Source organism: Sander vitreus, chromosome 11 (assembly GCF_031162955.1).
Source record: "Sander vitreus isolate 19-12246 chromosome 11, sanVit1, whole genome shotgun sequence".
Lineage (NCBI taxonomy): Eukaryota > Metazoa > Chordata > Actinopteri > Perciformes > Percidae > Sander > Sander vitreus.
In genome coordinates, this window is record NC_135865.1 from 9081911 (window position 1) to 9096691 (window position 14781).

Consider the following 14781-nt stretch of genomic DNA (forward strand, 5'->3'; position numbering starts at 1 on the left):
CATTGTTCTGCCAGAAATTACAGAAAACAAAGATTTGTGACATTCTGACATGGTGGTGGCCATGACAAGGTTATATAAAAAAATCTTAAACATTAGAATCCAAGTGGGTGCTGCTGACTGACACAGTAGCGTTATTTACATTGTGTGTGGGTGTGTGTGTGGGTTCTGAAGGGGGTTTAAGGGTTGAGCAGTTATCTGTTGTGTGTCATTTTGAAAAATAGTGACAGTAAGGTGAGAAATTCAATGGAGCAAGTAATGACATGACTTATTCTGCCATTATGTATGTTCAGTAAAAAAAAAAAAGAAAATATCTCAGGCTGGGAGATTATTATCTCTGCAAACAACCATGTGACGTGTCACAACACTATCTTTCCTGCAACAACATACAACGTATGATGTGGGCTATGGCAAATCAAAACACCCCGGTGAACTACTAGACCTTGACCGATGCAACCTGTTCTGAGCTGCTGACTTTATATTGTTCAAGTGTCTGATGAGGATCAAAGACAGGAATAGGAAGATTCCTCGGACCCCCTGTTGTTACCTTAAAGCCCAACACTGATCCCCTTCAGTCAATGCGCTAGTAATGCCCCTCAGCCATGCAAAAATAACAGGGTCACGAAAAACAGAAACTTTTTCTGCTTTGGAAACATCACCAGAAATTGGAAGTCATTTTTTAAAAATCTAAACATCTCGAGTGGACACAGGATGTCTGCGTGTTTCATTTCAATGCATCACATCATCACCTCATCTTCTAAAAGTAAGCATTAAGCTCAAATCCAAATTTTGTTGCACTCATAACAAGAAATCAAACCAAAGGTTTGTATTTGTTAAATGTCTGTTCATCTCAGTATGTGTTTTTTCTCTGCCTTGCTCAAAATGCAAATCTACCAGTGTATAGCAGCAAAGCTGTAGGACTGTAGAGCTATAGCTAAAGCATAGCGAGGCCGATTCTCATGAACTCTTTTTTTTTTTGTTTCAGTTTTTTAAACTGATTTACAGAACTCTGGTGTGTCTAATAGAAGCATTTACTGTTCTTGCTTTGCATTTTCTGTGGCATTAAAATAACTTACCCAAATCAATGTGAAGATAAGTGAGCAGTATCTTATAGGATAAAGTGGAAAGAAATGATTTGCCTTGGGTTTGAGACATGACACATCATGCATTTAAATCCCTGTGATGCTTAGTTGCTCGCTACTCTGCTTTGAATACCAGAATACCAAACATCCAAATATGTTACCAAACCGCAACCATCCAGCTGCTTCTAGGCTTATACATTTTAATGTATTTAAAAAAGTCACTCTCCAAATGTTGTCTCTGTGTAGAAATAAAATAGACATTGTAATTTAAAAAAGGAGCCGTTAGCTTACACAAGCAGTAGGCTACAATAGAGGTCTTGTCCACATAGTGAAGTTGCTAACGTTAGCTTAACGTTAATCAAGCTCAATGTTGGAAGCATTTGTAACGTATATTGCTAGCTTTCAAGATACCAGACGTAAACAATAGTTTGGAGGTGAAGATTGTGTTTTTCCTTTGACATGCTAGCGGTTTCTCCTTGCTAGTTGTTGTGCTAACTGACGCTAAACAGGTCACAGGGTTATCTGCATTGAACACACAGATAAAAATTGCTGTCTCTCTTCTCATCGTTTAATTAGACAGCTCAAATCTCTAGACAGAATACATAAATGAATGAATAACCGTAGAGTCATTTTGTTAGCTAAAAAAATGACATGGAGTTGAAAATAACTGTGCCGACGTCTATGACAGAACTGAGGATTTAACATTACTTGTGGACGATCAATGCAAAGCCACAAAGCTTGGTCCAGATGGCCTGACCAGAGGATTAAGATCAATTTATGTAGCATGTTGAAACAATCTGCCTTTGACTGGCATTTTAGCTCTTTTACAAGAGCCTGTCCCATTAAAAAAGGGCTTAATCTTCTTTACTTACAGACTAATGGTAAGATGATTTTCAACATGTTTAGAGGATGTTCATTTCAGTCAAGAGAAAATAATTTCTTTTTGCAAATAACTATGTCATCTGACACTAGAGATGCAGAAGTTGAGAACAGAGAAGGACATGGCAGGCTTCTTTCTATTTGACCATGCCTCTAGTTTGTATAGTTTTCTGGTTGTGTATTCTATTGCAGCTGGTTCCACTTTAAAAGGTGATGATTACATATGCAACCAGCATTACATCGGTCAAGTTTTAGTCAAGAGCTTTAAGTTAGCAGCTTTACGAACCATACTACTAATGTTTTTTTGCGTGTCCAGCTCATATAAATCCTCATCACTGCTCTTCTAAGGCAGCCACTGGTTTCAGTTAATGTCAGGTATGAAAATGATCTTGCAAAGACGTTGACAAATACTTGGCTATTTAGCCTTTGGTAACTATGTAAATTATCTCGTGGTAATGCTAAGAGCAGTGACCATTTTTGAAAATGCTTGTCCACTGCCAAACAGCAACATTGTTTAAATGCTCCAATATTAACAATCCTTGGGTTATCCTTCTAGCAGCGTACCTATTTGGTTATTGTATAACACGTGGGCATATGTGTTTTGCACAATATTGGTTAGATGGCAGACTTTACAGAACAAAATGACAATAGACCTTCTTTATCCACTTCCAGTGCAACATCTCTGTTATAGGTATTAATTACCAAGCTGGTCTGTCTGATGAGCTGTGTTTACCAGAGCACAGCCAGCACATGTCCCAGCTTTAAGCCAACAAAAGCACATAGCACTAACAGAAGTTTTATTTTGAAGGGGAATTTCTTGTAAATTAGTTATAGTCGCTCAACAGGTAAATCACAACACCTCCTAAAAAACTTGATGCCTTCCTTTAAAACAGTACACCGAGTAGCTGACCATGAGAAAACCTCATTGTACACACCAGCAGTCTCTACCAGTATACAACATAAAAGAGGGGAGAGACAACCACTGTACAACTAAAGGGAGAAAAGGGGGGCAAAACGGCCTGAAACTGTTTCATGCCAGTTCTGTATAGCTAGCTGTAAAGTAAAGCCAAGGAGCTTGCTTTTGTCTGCAGGGAGTATGTCTGTTCTGGGACAAGGGCACTCTCGCTCTTTGAGTCCATCTCTCTGAGGGGTTTTGCTGCAGCCTAGAGACGCAGCAGGCTAATTGACGAGTGGCGGGCTTTGTTTTCTCTTGGCAGCCTCACAGCAATGCTGACTTAATGTTGCCAATGGACAGATGGCATGCCACAGTGCTGAATGGCCAGCAAGAGCACCAGACTGACTCTCCATGCAAGAGCTAGTGTCCCTCTGATCTCAACCCCCTTCCCTACTCCCCTTCATTAATCACTGGGACCAAATTGATAATCCTTACAGTGGTTTGCAATACACTGTATCTTCAATGGACAGATGACAGATCCTGGTCAAAACATTCAAACTAACAAAGCCTTGTGAAGTGCCATCCTCAGCAGTTCTTAATTACGGCAAAAAAAAAAAAAAACAACCTCACTGTCAAACTCTAGTGCTTGAGCCTTAGGCAGGACATGACATTTACAAAGATACTAGGTGGTTTTGGAGGAGAGTTGGGAGGCGGACTCACATGTGTGGACTAAGTTCATAGAAGTTCCTGTTGCGATACTCCTCCACTTTTTCTGGTGTGAAGATGGGCAGTGACCTGTAGGGGTTCATGGAGATCACCACACTGCCAATGTACGTCTGAAAAGAGAAGAAAAAACTAAACTGTTAGTAGGAATCCACTTTTTTTTTTGTTTTGTTTACCACAGACTGGTTCCAACAACTTTTTCTCCCCTCTATCCATTTGGGTGTTAATTGCTAAGTCTAGGTGGGAGGAATTCTGCCACAGTCAGCTTTTCCCAGCTGGGTGTTCTTAATGCACTGTCGAGGCATGCAATGCCTGTAGTGAAACTAAAAGACATGTAAAAACAAGAACATTTCATGGAATCTGTGGGCTGGGCAGTATACACAGACTGTAAAGTGGTCAAGATGCTGAATGAGGGTTTTTAGTAATGTGTGCAAGTATTCATGCTGCCATACCAATGCTTGACATGCCCATTATGTAACACCTACAACTCAAAATAAACTGAATCATTTTAAGTTATTTGCTTCCAATTAAAAACATTGTAGCATTGGTCAATTACATACAATGCAAGACATCTAACATGTCAGCAGTGGGGTTTTAATCAGACATCAACAAAACATAAAAAGCACTGCTTTCGGTTTCACATTTCATTTAAAAAAATAAAAATAAAAATAAAACACCTTATGTAACATTCGCACAGGTATAAACACATATCTGAAAGTGAATGTAACCAGCCATCATCTTCCACATCCTCCTACGCTCAAAATCCAGAGAGCACTTTCATACATCAACCTGAAACATTTTTTCCTTTTCCATTTGCTTTCCATGGTAATGGCTGTTGCATAACCCACTCTGACAAGAGCAGAGCATGGCCTTCGCTGTGGCAACGCCACAGCCTCCCACAGACTCCTGTTCAATAGCCCACCAGAGGCAAAGCGAGGCTTTTTCAAGTGCAGAGGACGGATAACAAAGGGAGTGCGTGAAATGTAAACAAAGTACCACGTGATAATGTGGGTGTTCTCTTGACCAAAACCACAAAACACTAAACAAAAAAAACTGACAAAAAAAACTAAACATTTACGGTTTCCTTTTTTTGCATTTCTACACCTGCTGTCCTGCTCGTTATAATACGCCATCTGTTCAGTCACTAAAATTATAACTGCGTGGATGATACACCACTTGGCCAATAGCTACATTAATCATTTTTTTCAGCAGCAATGTTAAAAATCCTAAAACACTTTAGCATGACAGTTTGGAAATCTGTGTACAAGACAGCATAGATAGGACTTGTTTATTACAAAACTGGCAGGTGCTTATGTGAAAAATTGGGACTTGGTGTGACAAGACCTTTAGGATCTAGGGTTATGAGTAATAAAAAATAAAAAAAAAATAAAAAACAGGTGGGGCTGAAACCTCAGCAATTATGTACAAAACACGTAGGTATCTTGACATCTTCCTTTGTCATTAAAAGCCATTAAAAAAAAAAAAGAGGCGTAGATGGTAGTTACAATTTAAGAGAATCCATTTGGGATAAAGAATGGCACTGATCAACCTGCCACAGTTTTGGTTTGACGGAAAAGAGGGAATTAAACATGCAAGTAACAATGCAGAGCGAATCGTTAAAACAAAGGAGGGCTTCAGGAATTAAATAAGCATGCAAGAAACACTCATTGATTTTATCTTGCGCAGAAAAAGATCAAGAGTCTGACATAACAAGCAGGGCATCAGTTAATAGGGACACTTTCATTCCCTTTGATTTTCCACAGAGTTATTGGATACATGATGCGCTGTCCCTCTGGAAAACAAAACCATGTTTCTCCGGCTGTGAGCTGTCATATGATAGTCTGGGGTGGGGGTTGGGGCCATTTGTAAAGAATGATGCCACATGAGGGAAAAATACATTCACAGGCAAGGATTGTACACCACAGATTTATTGGATAAGTACAGGCTTCAGTGCTTTCCCTGGTCATCACTCTTGAGGGCCAGCTTGTGCCACCAAAAAGCTTCCATTATAGAGCCATGTGATTTACCTTTCCGTGAACGCGCCACTTTTACTTTCACTTCATGGCAGCCAGGACTAAACTAGGTAATAGCGGGAAATATTATGATTTTGCACCTCTTGGAGGAGTGTAGATTACATAAACAATTTAAAAAAAAGGCACAACTGTGCATGTTTAACTAGTTCCACAACATTTAGGTCAGCACGACACAGGAACTAAAAATCTCGGAGCTTATAGTTTAGGACCGAAAAATTGAGGGCATCTGAAATGTAAAAACATCATTCCCTTTCCTCAGCAGGATGTGGGCTGCATCTCAGCAAAATATCTAGCGCGTCGCTAAGGCAATCGTCACTATATGAGGTGACATCATCCCTTGGGCACTGGTCCCTGTGAGCCAACAGGAACCAGAGCAGAGCTGTAATCATCTTGGCTGACGTCGGGAGCAGCCAACCTGCAGAAAAGAAGTATCACGGAGTGTCACAGCGCAAAGCGCAGAACCAATTGTCTGATGAAGGGATGATAGTTCAACAACCCCCTTTCTTCTAGAGATTAGCCAGCCAGCCTTCCAGCCCCCTTCTTGTCCCTGAGCTCTGAATTTCATGCCTCATTTAAAAAGGCATCCTCTACATTCCTTGGTGATGTGATTTATTGATTGGTTGGTTACTGTGGTCTCTGTATCTGTGCCACTGTGGCCAAGACTAAAATGAGTGAGGGAATGAAAGAACAATAGAGTTATGAAAAGTATCTGCACGTTTCCTTGGGGAAGCCGTCTAGATCAGTCTTTGGAAGCAGGGACAAGCAATATTGTTACACTACTACTCACTGAGGTTCAGCTACGTTGATACAATCAGTGTTAGACTTACGTAAATCTCATTGTGGTCAAAGCGCTTCCTCAGGTTCTCGATGAATGAGTCTTCAGACAGGGGTTCTAGGAGGACCATGTCGCCAACCCCAATCATGTTGTCTAGAAGTGACGTCTTCACCTCCATTTTGGCTGCAGGTGTCCGCCCCCTGCAAGAAAAATTGAGAGGAAGGAAGAGATACATCACACATACTGTAAATAAAAAATAAAAAAGGTAGGTGCAGAGGTTTTTTGGACCACTAGTGACACACACACACACACGCACGCACACACGCACCCCCCCCCCCCCGGTTCAAGAAAATGCATACTTTGTGTTGGCTGTCCATTATTTGTGAGGCCCGACAAAGGTTTTTAAGAGCCATTCTCTGATCGGAAAATAAGCAGTCCTAAACTTAGCCAATGCAAATAAACTCCGGGGTGGACATGTTTGGACAGCAGTGGTTTGACTCCCGGGGAGGAGCGGGGTCTTTTCATTGGCTATCCAGTCCCGTGGCACGTGAGAACATCCCATAGGCTATTACATAACTAAGGAACTTTGTCCTTGACCTCTGGGTGTCTGCTCAGCTGGAATCTGCTCCCGGTTCAGGACTTCTAAACGACATCAAGGCTTTTTCTGCACCAGTCTTGCTTGTTGCAGCAATATAATATTTGGGGCTGGTAAAGGATCTGGGCTGGAGTGCACCATGACAAAGGCACTGCTGGGGGTGGCAGTTTTCTGTCCTGTGTTGCCTTCCATCTCCTTTGGGACAGTAATCCCAACGCTATTGGGCCAGAGATAAAAGAGGGGCCTACGATACATTCAGGGCCTTGACACAGGGCTTTGCTGTACTAAAAACCCAATGTCTGCTGTTGTGACAGGCTGTCCACAACAGGCTAATAGATCAGGCCATGTAGTCCTCCATTGTTCACTGCTCTCTTAGCACAGATGTGTTTTTTTTTGCATAACCAGAAACAGACACTGGCTGGTACAGAATAAAACAATATGGCAAAGCTACATATCTATGCATGCACTCCGTTTTAGATAGGCTTTAAAATAAATAAAGCAGTGATGGGAACTGGAAGTAGAGGACGCACTGAAATTAGCAAAACGTGGGCAAAAATAAAATGTTGCATAGATTAACACAGATATTGGATAATGCAGCCACAGATGTGAAGTGGGAAGTTCGTGTTTGGGGGATTAAAACAACTGGATCAGGGGATAATACAGTATGTGACCTGAAACAATTGCCCGACAGCCAAAACAGGACAACTCGAAGCTCAAACAATTTGGCACAAAAAACCCGAACTTTGTCGACAAGACATAACCCTCCATCATCTGTCAAAATCTACTTTTAGCAGCAACTTCGGAGCAGCATGACGTTCCTGAAAATAAAAATTTGATTCCCTGTGTAGACTTCCCCTTCACTTTTCCCCTGACTTCTGTTCCCCTGCAGGGCACAATGTTAGTGGCCCATAAATAAGTTGCCCAGCTCTTAGTGGGAGGCAAGACTCGAGTTCCAAAACTACTCACTCTCACACTCAGCATGAAAACAAATCTTTGAACGGTGGGCTGAGACAGAGGCGGCAGAATGTTTAAAAGTTATTGATGTTCTTTTGCAATTAAGACCTTTTTAAAAATGGGCTGTAACACCTCCATCCCAACTCAGAGGCATGTACAACATAGGGGGAGAAAGATTTGCCTACTTTTCAACCCAGTCCAGTGAGGTCTGTTACTTTGTGCATGCCGACTAATGCAATGTGCCGCTCTGATGGCACTGTGCCAAGACATTCCCAGCGACGGCTCATGTCTACCAGCTGCTTTGCTTGTCTGCAACGCTACTTTAAATCAAGTTTTCCTTTTTACATAGTTGCAGAGGGATGAAACAGCAATCAACTGCTCTGTGATCTCACATCATAGGCCATGTTATCTGTGGTGCTTCAAAATGCTGCGGCTTTGCTACAACAGTCCAGGTTTTTGTTACTGTATCTACAACAGAGCATTACATTAGTTTATAGATAGATTCCTAGAGTAAGAATGTTAAATACGTACAGCTTGCATGTAAATGCACGCAAATTCACAAACAGGTCATGGCCATTATTTAATATTGGTCATCCTGAGAGCATCAGATGATGAATGTATTAGCCAGGGACAGCCACAATCAATATTGGTAAAATCAATTACTAAAAAGTAGTTAACTAACCAGCTTCTGCAGACTTAATACTGACTGGCAGGAAGTGCATAGCCATGCTACAGTGAAAGTGCTGAGTTTACTCTTTGGTGTGAACAAACAGGAGTCTGAAAGGACACAGCCCACTCCTTAGTGAAACCAGATGCTGAAGCTTTTAATGACCTGGGGGAGAACAGTATGTGTCCATGTCGCCTAAGTGCCTGTGCTATTCTGACCAACAACATATTGCATCCGTCTGCAGCCTGGATGCTGCGTGCCCTCAGCTGATAACCCACTACCCCAGATTTGGAACTGGCTTCTAGGCAGCCAGTGACACAATCCCATTATAAGAGTTGCTGCCTGCTGTTAACCATTGTACTGGATCCACAGCGGGAGAATGAGAGAAAAACCGGACCGTCTCGATTAAACTCGGGGGATTATCCTCACTGCTGAGTGATGGAGAGATGACGAATATAACCAGTCTATGTTGGTAAAACAGTTGTTTAGTGGGTTGCCTCAATGTACACACTCTTCTTTTTTAATTAGCCTACACTCATGTTATCTGTCTAAATCAAAGTGACTAGTATGAACCTTTGACTCTCAGAACTGGATTAGAAGTGTGCTGCTTTATCAATCTCTCTGATGCAAAATGCATCAGAGAGATTGATTAAATCTCTTTGATGCATGTTTAGGAGGTAAGCGTCACATGTGCCCACATGGTTTAGCTGCTATTAATCTTAAATCATAATCTCGTGAATCTGTGATGTAGTGAAACTTATGGTCAAATACCCCTACTCTGGATGTATGTCAGATGGGAGTATACACATCATTTAAGTTTGGCACATTAACTGCTGGCCTTATGCATCTATTAGATTCTGTTAAAAAAAAAAACATATTTCAAATGGTTGGATCTGTGTTACAATAGGATTCCATTATAATTAGTTTTTGCTAGGGCTTCCTGGTTCTCTGCTATCAGCAATATCAATTCAACATAATACTTGCTGCTGGCACTAAACCCCCCCCCCGATGTCATGCAATGTGCAGCATTGCTGACGAAATCAACTAGATCACACCTTAAATGTCAGTATGGGGAGGTTTTGATCCTACACACAGTACAAAAAGTTAATTTTAAATTAGAGTTTGAACTATAAATCCTACAGATTAAAGTGGTGTATTTAGAAGAGCCAAGTTGCTCAACAGAAAGAAAGAAAAAACACGAGTGAGAGATTGTGTGTGTTGGGAGGGCTGGACCCTGGGGATTTCAATGCCTGTCACCACCAATATTATGAGACACCCTATGCTTCCTGATGCTGACATTGACCTAGATTTCCCGGCCAGATCAAGCTACGAGGGACAACATCAAAAAAACACCACTAAATGTACATATATTATTTACAGGCCCTAGACGTGAGGCCACGTTTTCTTTTCTGTCCTTTAGTAAGGAGAAACGCCACTCAACCAAAAGGTCAAAGGCCGTGCTGGCACTCGCATGCACACAAAACACACAAGTAGTGAAAGTACACAGAAGGTGGAGCCATTAAACCAGCCATTTCTCGCTAGGGTGCATGTGCTTGATTAAAAATAAAAAGCCGCTCAGAGTGGCCATCAATACAATATTGTCATCATGATCAACAAAGCAAGCTTGCAGTCTACAATGTCATGTGGTGTGTGAGAAAGCAAATGGCCATTGTGTGAGCTACACAGAGAGATGATTGGCGTCATTCTACCTTGGGAGCGGTTGTTTGAGAGAACATAAGAGGCGTCTCTTTGCAAACAAATGATAATAAAGCATAATGGCCTGTAAAATTCCCTGCAGATCGGGCTGGCATTGTCAGGAGGTAGGTGAGTCACAACATCACAGGCTGCAGGTAATGAAGGAGATTAAAGCCCTCCCTACTGGAGCAGCAGCAAGGCATGGGCATGTGCCCAACAGCAGGTCAAAACAGAACAGAGAGGTTTAAAGGGGGCAGAGAGATGCTGCCTCAGAAAGGGACATGGAATCCAGGGCCCTCAACACCGCTCCATGTGCACATCTGTGCGAGAGTGAGTGAGCAAAGGCTGGCACACGGACAAACTGGCAGGCCACTCGCAGGCACACTAAGACTGAACAAGCCCCTTTGACACAACTTGCACTTACTGACTGCTGATTTTTAAGATTTCTATCTTCTGTCAAAAGGTGTGGACATTTGCGAGTCAAATGGAGCTTTCATGGCAAACAACCTTCCAGCCTGGTTAAACATAAACCTGTAATCCAAACAAACACTGCGCTTTATTTACAAGACAGCTCCGACAGCAGAGAGTCTGGTCGATTTGCAAAACATGAGCCTACAGCTGGCAATCAAAATGACAAAAGGATCAAACAACCATACCATAACGAATCCACCAAGCATACAAAACCTTGATCGAAAAGAGACCAGATGACTGACAGGAACCACTGTATGATGTGTTCGTTTTAAAAAAAGGCCCTCAAGACATTTTCCTCATTAGCTTGTTACTATGATAAATGGGATCCGACATGATCACAAAATAGTCTGCATAATAACAACAACAACAACAACAACAATAACCACATCACAGTCTAAAAAGTGTCTGCAAACAATTCATTTTTTGTGGAGCAGTTCATACCCCGGAAGAGTTTAAATGAAAGTAGATTGTGCAATACAGCTACCAAGCTGCAATGGCTCCCTCCGTTTTGGACTATTTGGCTCTCCGTTCCCCCAATTAGAAAATTGAATATATAAAAAGGAAAATGTTATGAGACTGAGTTTTAATCTTAAATCTTTGTGCATTTATACATTTTAACAAATGGAGCAGATGAATGAATGTCATTTCCCCTTTCTCTTCATAAGCAATGGAGCATAAGTGTGCTTAGACATATTATGCACTTTACATTTTCCTTTGCAGTATAAACACACTGCAAAAAAAACAGGTGACCAGGTGAAAAGCTATGGGCCTGTACCGCTGATATCAACTTGCATCATGAAACAGGTCGCAGTTAACTTTGTACTTGAGGCACCTTTTCACACTCGCAGCTCCAAATGGCTGTGACAGGCAACTGTTTGAAAACTGTGAAATGCCATTTCCTACAGAACATAAAGCATGCTCACATCTATGCACACAGTCCACTTGAAAAGCTTTGAAAACGGAGAGATATGGTGGAGTTGTTTTATAAATACCCTGCCTTTTGACTTTCTAGTTTGCACAGTTTTTATATATATATATATATATATATATATATATATATATATATATATATATATATATATATATATATATATATATATATATATATATATATATATATATAGTCAACGGTCCTCTTCTGGATCCTCAGGGTCCAAGCGGTTGCGCTTTATGAGTACAACAGCTCTAGAGCGGCCTAACCACTTAGCAACTATCTAATACATTCACGCAGGAGAACCCTGCAAGGTTACAATTTTCACTTGATTAAAAGTACATGGCTACACTCAAACGTTCCCCCAGACTGCTCTGCATTAGCAGCTATGGCGGCGTCTGCACAACAGGCAGTCAAACACTTGGTCTGGCTTGGTTTGCCATAAATGAATGGAGAAAGCAGCTGCAGTGGACTTAAAGCAACAGTGAGCTGAATGAAAAATGTACAGCGTTATTACTCTAGCTCCACAGGGAGACTTGGAGACGTAGAGTTTGAGCAGTTAAGTTCAATTGGTGGAAAATGTTTAGAGTCAAACAGCACAGGGGAAAGTTCTTTGCTAGGATAGTGGACTGAAAGGCAATGTGTGATTTGTTTTACCCTTTCAACTCAAAAGTAGCATAAAGCAACAGAACACACACACGATCTGGTGTATCACAAAGTCACTGAATTGGAGATGCAAATACATATCACTAATAGGACTTTGGATGCTTCCTGGCTTTAGAAAATCCTTTAACAGAGGCTGTTGAAGGCTTTTCATGGTCCAGTCAGTGGGTCCACCTCTGTTGATGCAGGGTGAACACAAGGCGCACGCCTCACTACGCTAAGCTGCACGGGCAGACAAGTGCAAACAATATCCATCACCATGGCACTGGCCAGGGGACTTTGGTCCTCTATACAAACCCAATTAGACCACTACATCTCACCCGAAAGTGTTCATGAAGAGGCTTTTTGGCACGTTGAGAAAAACACTGATGCAACTCAAAGCAGGCCGGCCAACGAGCTTACACTGAGGAGAGCTCCTAGAGAAGCCAACAGTCCCACGCACTGACGTTTCCAAGTCTGAGCTAAAACGGTTGTTACTTTTTCCAGGAGTCCGTGCAACTCTGAAGGCTTACCACACACTACCTTTCACAGTCATCTTACATCACTGTTTGTTTGATCAGCACGGGTAATAAAGTTCCCATCTGGCTTCCCGAGAGAGACTCCGACCAACAGAGGCGGGACATATTTGTGGAAAACCACAAAGAGTAGACACAATCCTTAAAACTCTTATCTGATCCTCTTGGGATTTTAAGTTCACAAATGGAATTAGGGGTTAAGGATTCAAAGCAGAGCCAAGCATAGAAACAATCTGGCATCAAAAGACAAGCCAGAACATTTAAAGCAGAACAAGACTGCAAGTTTGTAACATTTCCACTGAATTCATGTTTTCAATCAGTTGTGGCCCAGTACATCAGAAGCATTAATATGTGTATATACTGTAGCCTAAATATGTGCAAATGTTCATAGTTTGACTTAAACTGCTTCATGCTAAAAAAAGAAAAAGCCAAGGTAAAACTTAGCCTCTGTTTAGACTGAGTGAAATCAGCAGTTTGTGCAGGCCTTGACTCACATTTGAAAACGTCTATCACAGTTGCTGTTTGCAATTACAAAATGCAGACACATTCGATGCATTCTACAGAAACAAAGACATTAGGCTACATGCATCCATAGTGATTTTACAGCAACATGTCTTCTATGGTATAATTATTTAGACCAGAGATCTTCAACAGGGGGTCCGGGGCCCCTAGGGGGGTCCTCAGTGTTGCTGCAGGGCGGCCACCAAATTATTGTTTGATATTTCTTTAAAAGTTTTTCCTTGTTGTTTTTTTTTTTTTTTAAATTAGAATATGCCTGAAAATAGACATTACCATGAATCCAACATATTATTAGCAAAGATAAATCGGCATATTCGTAAAAAAGAAAAAAAAAAACAAACATTTAATTTACACAATATTGACGACTTGCTTCAGTTAAGCTTAAGGATGCATTGTGCCTTTCACATGTATGTTTCACATTAAAACATGATGTATAAATATAAATACTGATCCATCCATTTTCATCTATCCAGCCCAGTTTAATATGCAACTAAATCTTTATACAATACAAGTAGTAGGGGGTCCCTGCTCCATCTCTCTTTCAGTTGTGGGGTCCTTGGCCTAAAAAACGTTGAAGACCCCTGATTTAGACTATTATTGTATCTAATGCAACCACAGTGTATTTAATACTGTAGTGTAGCTCCCCCCCCCTAAATCTACTACAGTTTTCTTCCCCTAAAGGCATTCCTCTCCTCGTTTGATTTTATAAGTTCCAGGCTGGATCCCACAGGGGCATCCCAGCAGAAAGAAAGCAGGCCAACTCTGACAAGAAGGAACTCTAGGATGTTTCTCAGAGAGGTGAATAGTTTTATTCATGCAGTCCATGCTGAGCAGTAATGTATTCCAGTCAGCGACGGGCGTACTGGAGACTAAACCCACCTTCAGTTAGTTTAAAGCTGGCATTGATCTTATTTATTTTTTTATAGCCTATCATACATCCAAGTGGGGACGTAAGGACATACTTTTAATGAAATCGGATCGATTTACTTTGAATGATCCCAACGTGGCGATCCGAATTTACTGTTTTCATTCAGCCCTACTCTACACAACTGACGAAAACGCCCATTTCACAGAGAGTTTGCCATTCACACATTGTTCATTCAGTTGTGTGATGATACACGAGCATTTCCCGTTATAGGCCCACTCTATCACAGCGCCATCTGAAAAGACTGAACTCTGAATGAGTTTTTGAGAGTTGACACATGTGCTGCTGTCCTCTGCGTCGGGGTCTGCAGTGGTTTGACGACTCTTGAATGACTAAGCTGGTGCTTAAACCCGCAGATGTATGCAATTAGCGACAACAATCGGAAATGCTAAATCAGCCTTGGTTTGGGTTAAGAAAGAATTAAGACAAACATCGAAACTAAACTCGGACATAGCTAATCCA

The 14781-nt window shown here is 41.3% G+C and overlaps 1 protein-coding gene across 5 annotated transcripts in view; it reads right to left on the reverse strand.

Annotated features, from left to right (window-relative positions):
• The window catches only part of myo1b (myosin IB), a 63533-nt gene that overhangs the window by 48144 nt on the left and 608 nt on the right, over positions 1-14781 (reverse strand). For all 5 annotated transcript variants that reach the window (XM_078261545.1, XM_078261546.1, XM_078261548.1 and 2 more), the window contains exons 2-3: positions 6437-6584; positions 3574-3689 (exon numbers count right to left, since the gene is read on the reverse strand). In XM_078261545.1, the coding sequence (XP_078117671.1) occupies positions 3574-3689; positions 6437-6562 (242 nt within the window). In that variant the 5' untranslated portion in view covers positions 6563-6584. The remainder of the gene's footprint in view (positions 1-3573; positions 3690-6436; positions 6585-14781) is intronic.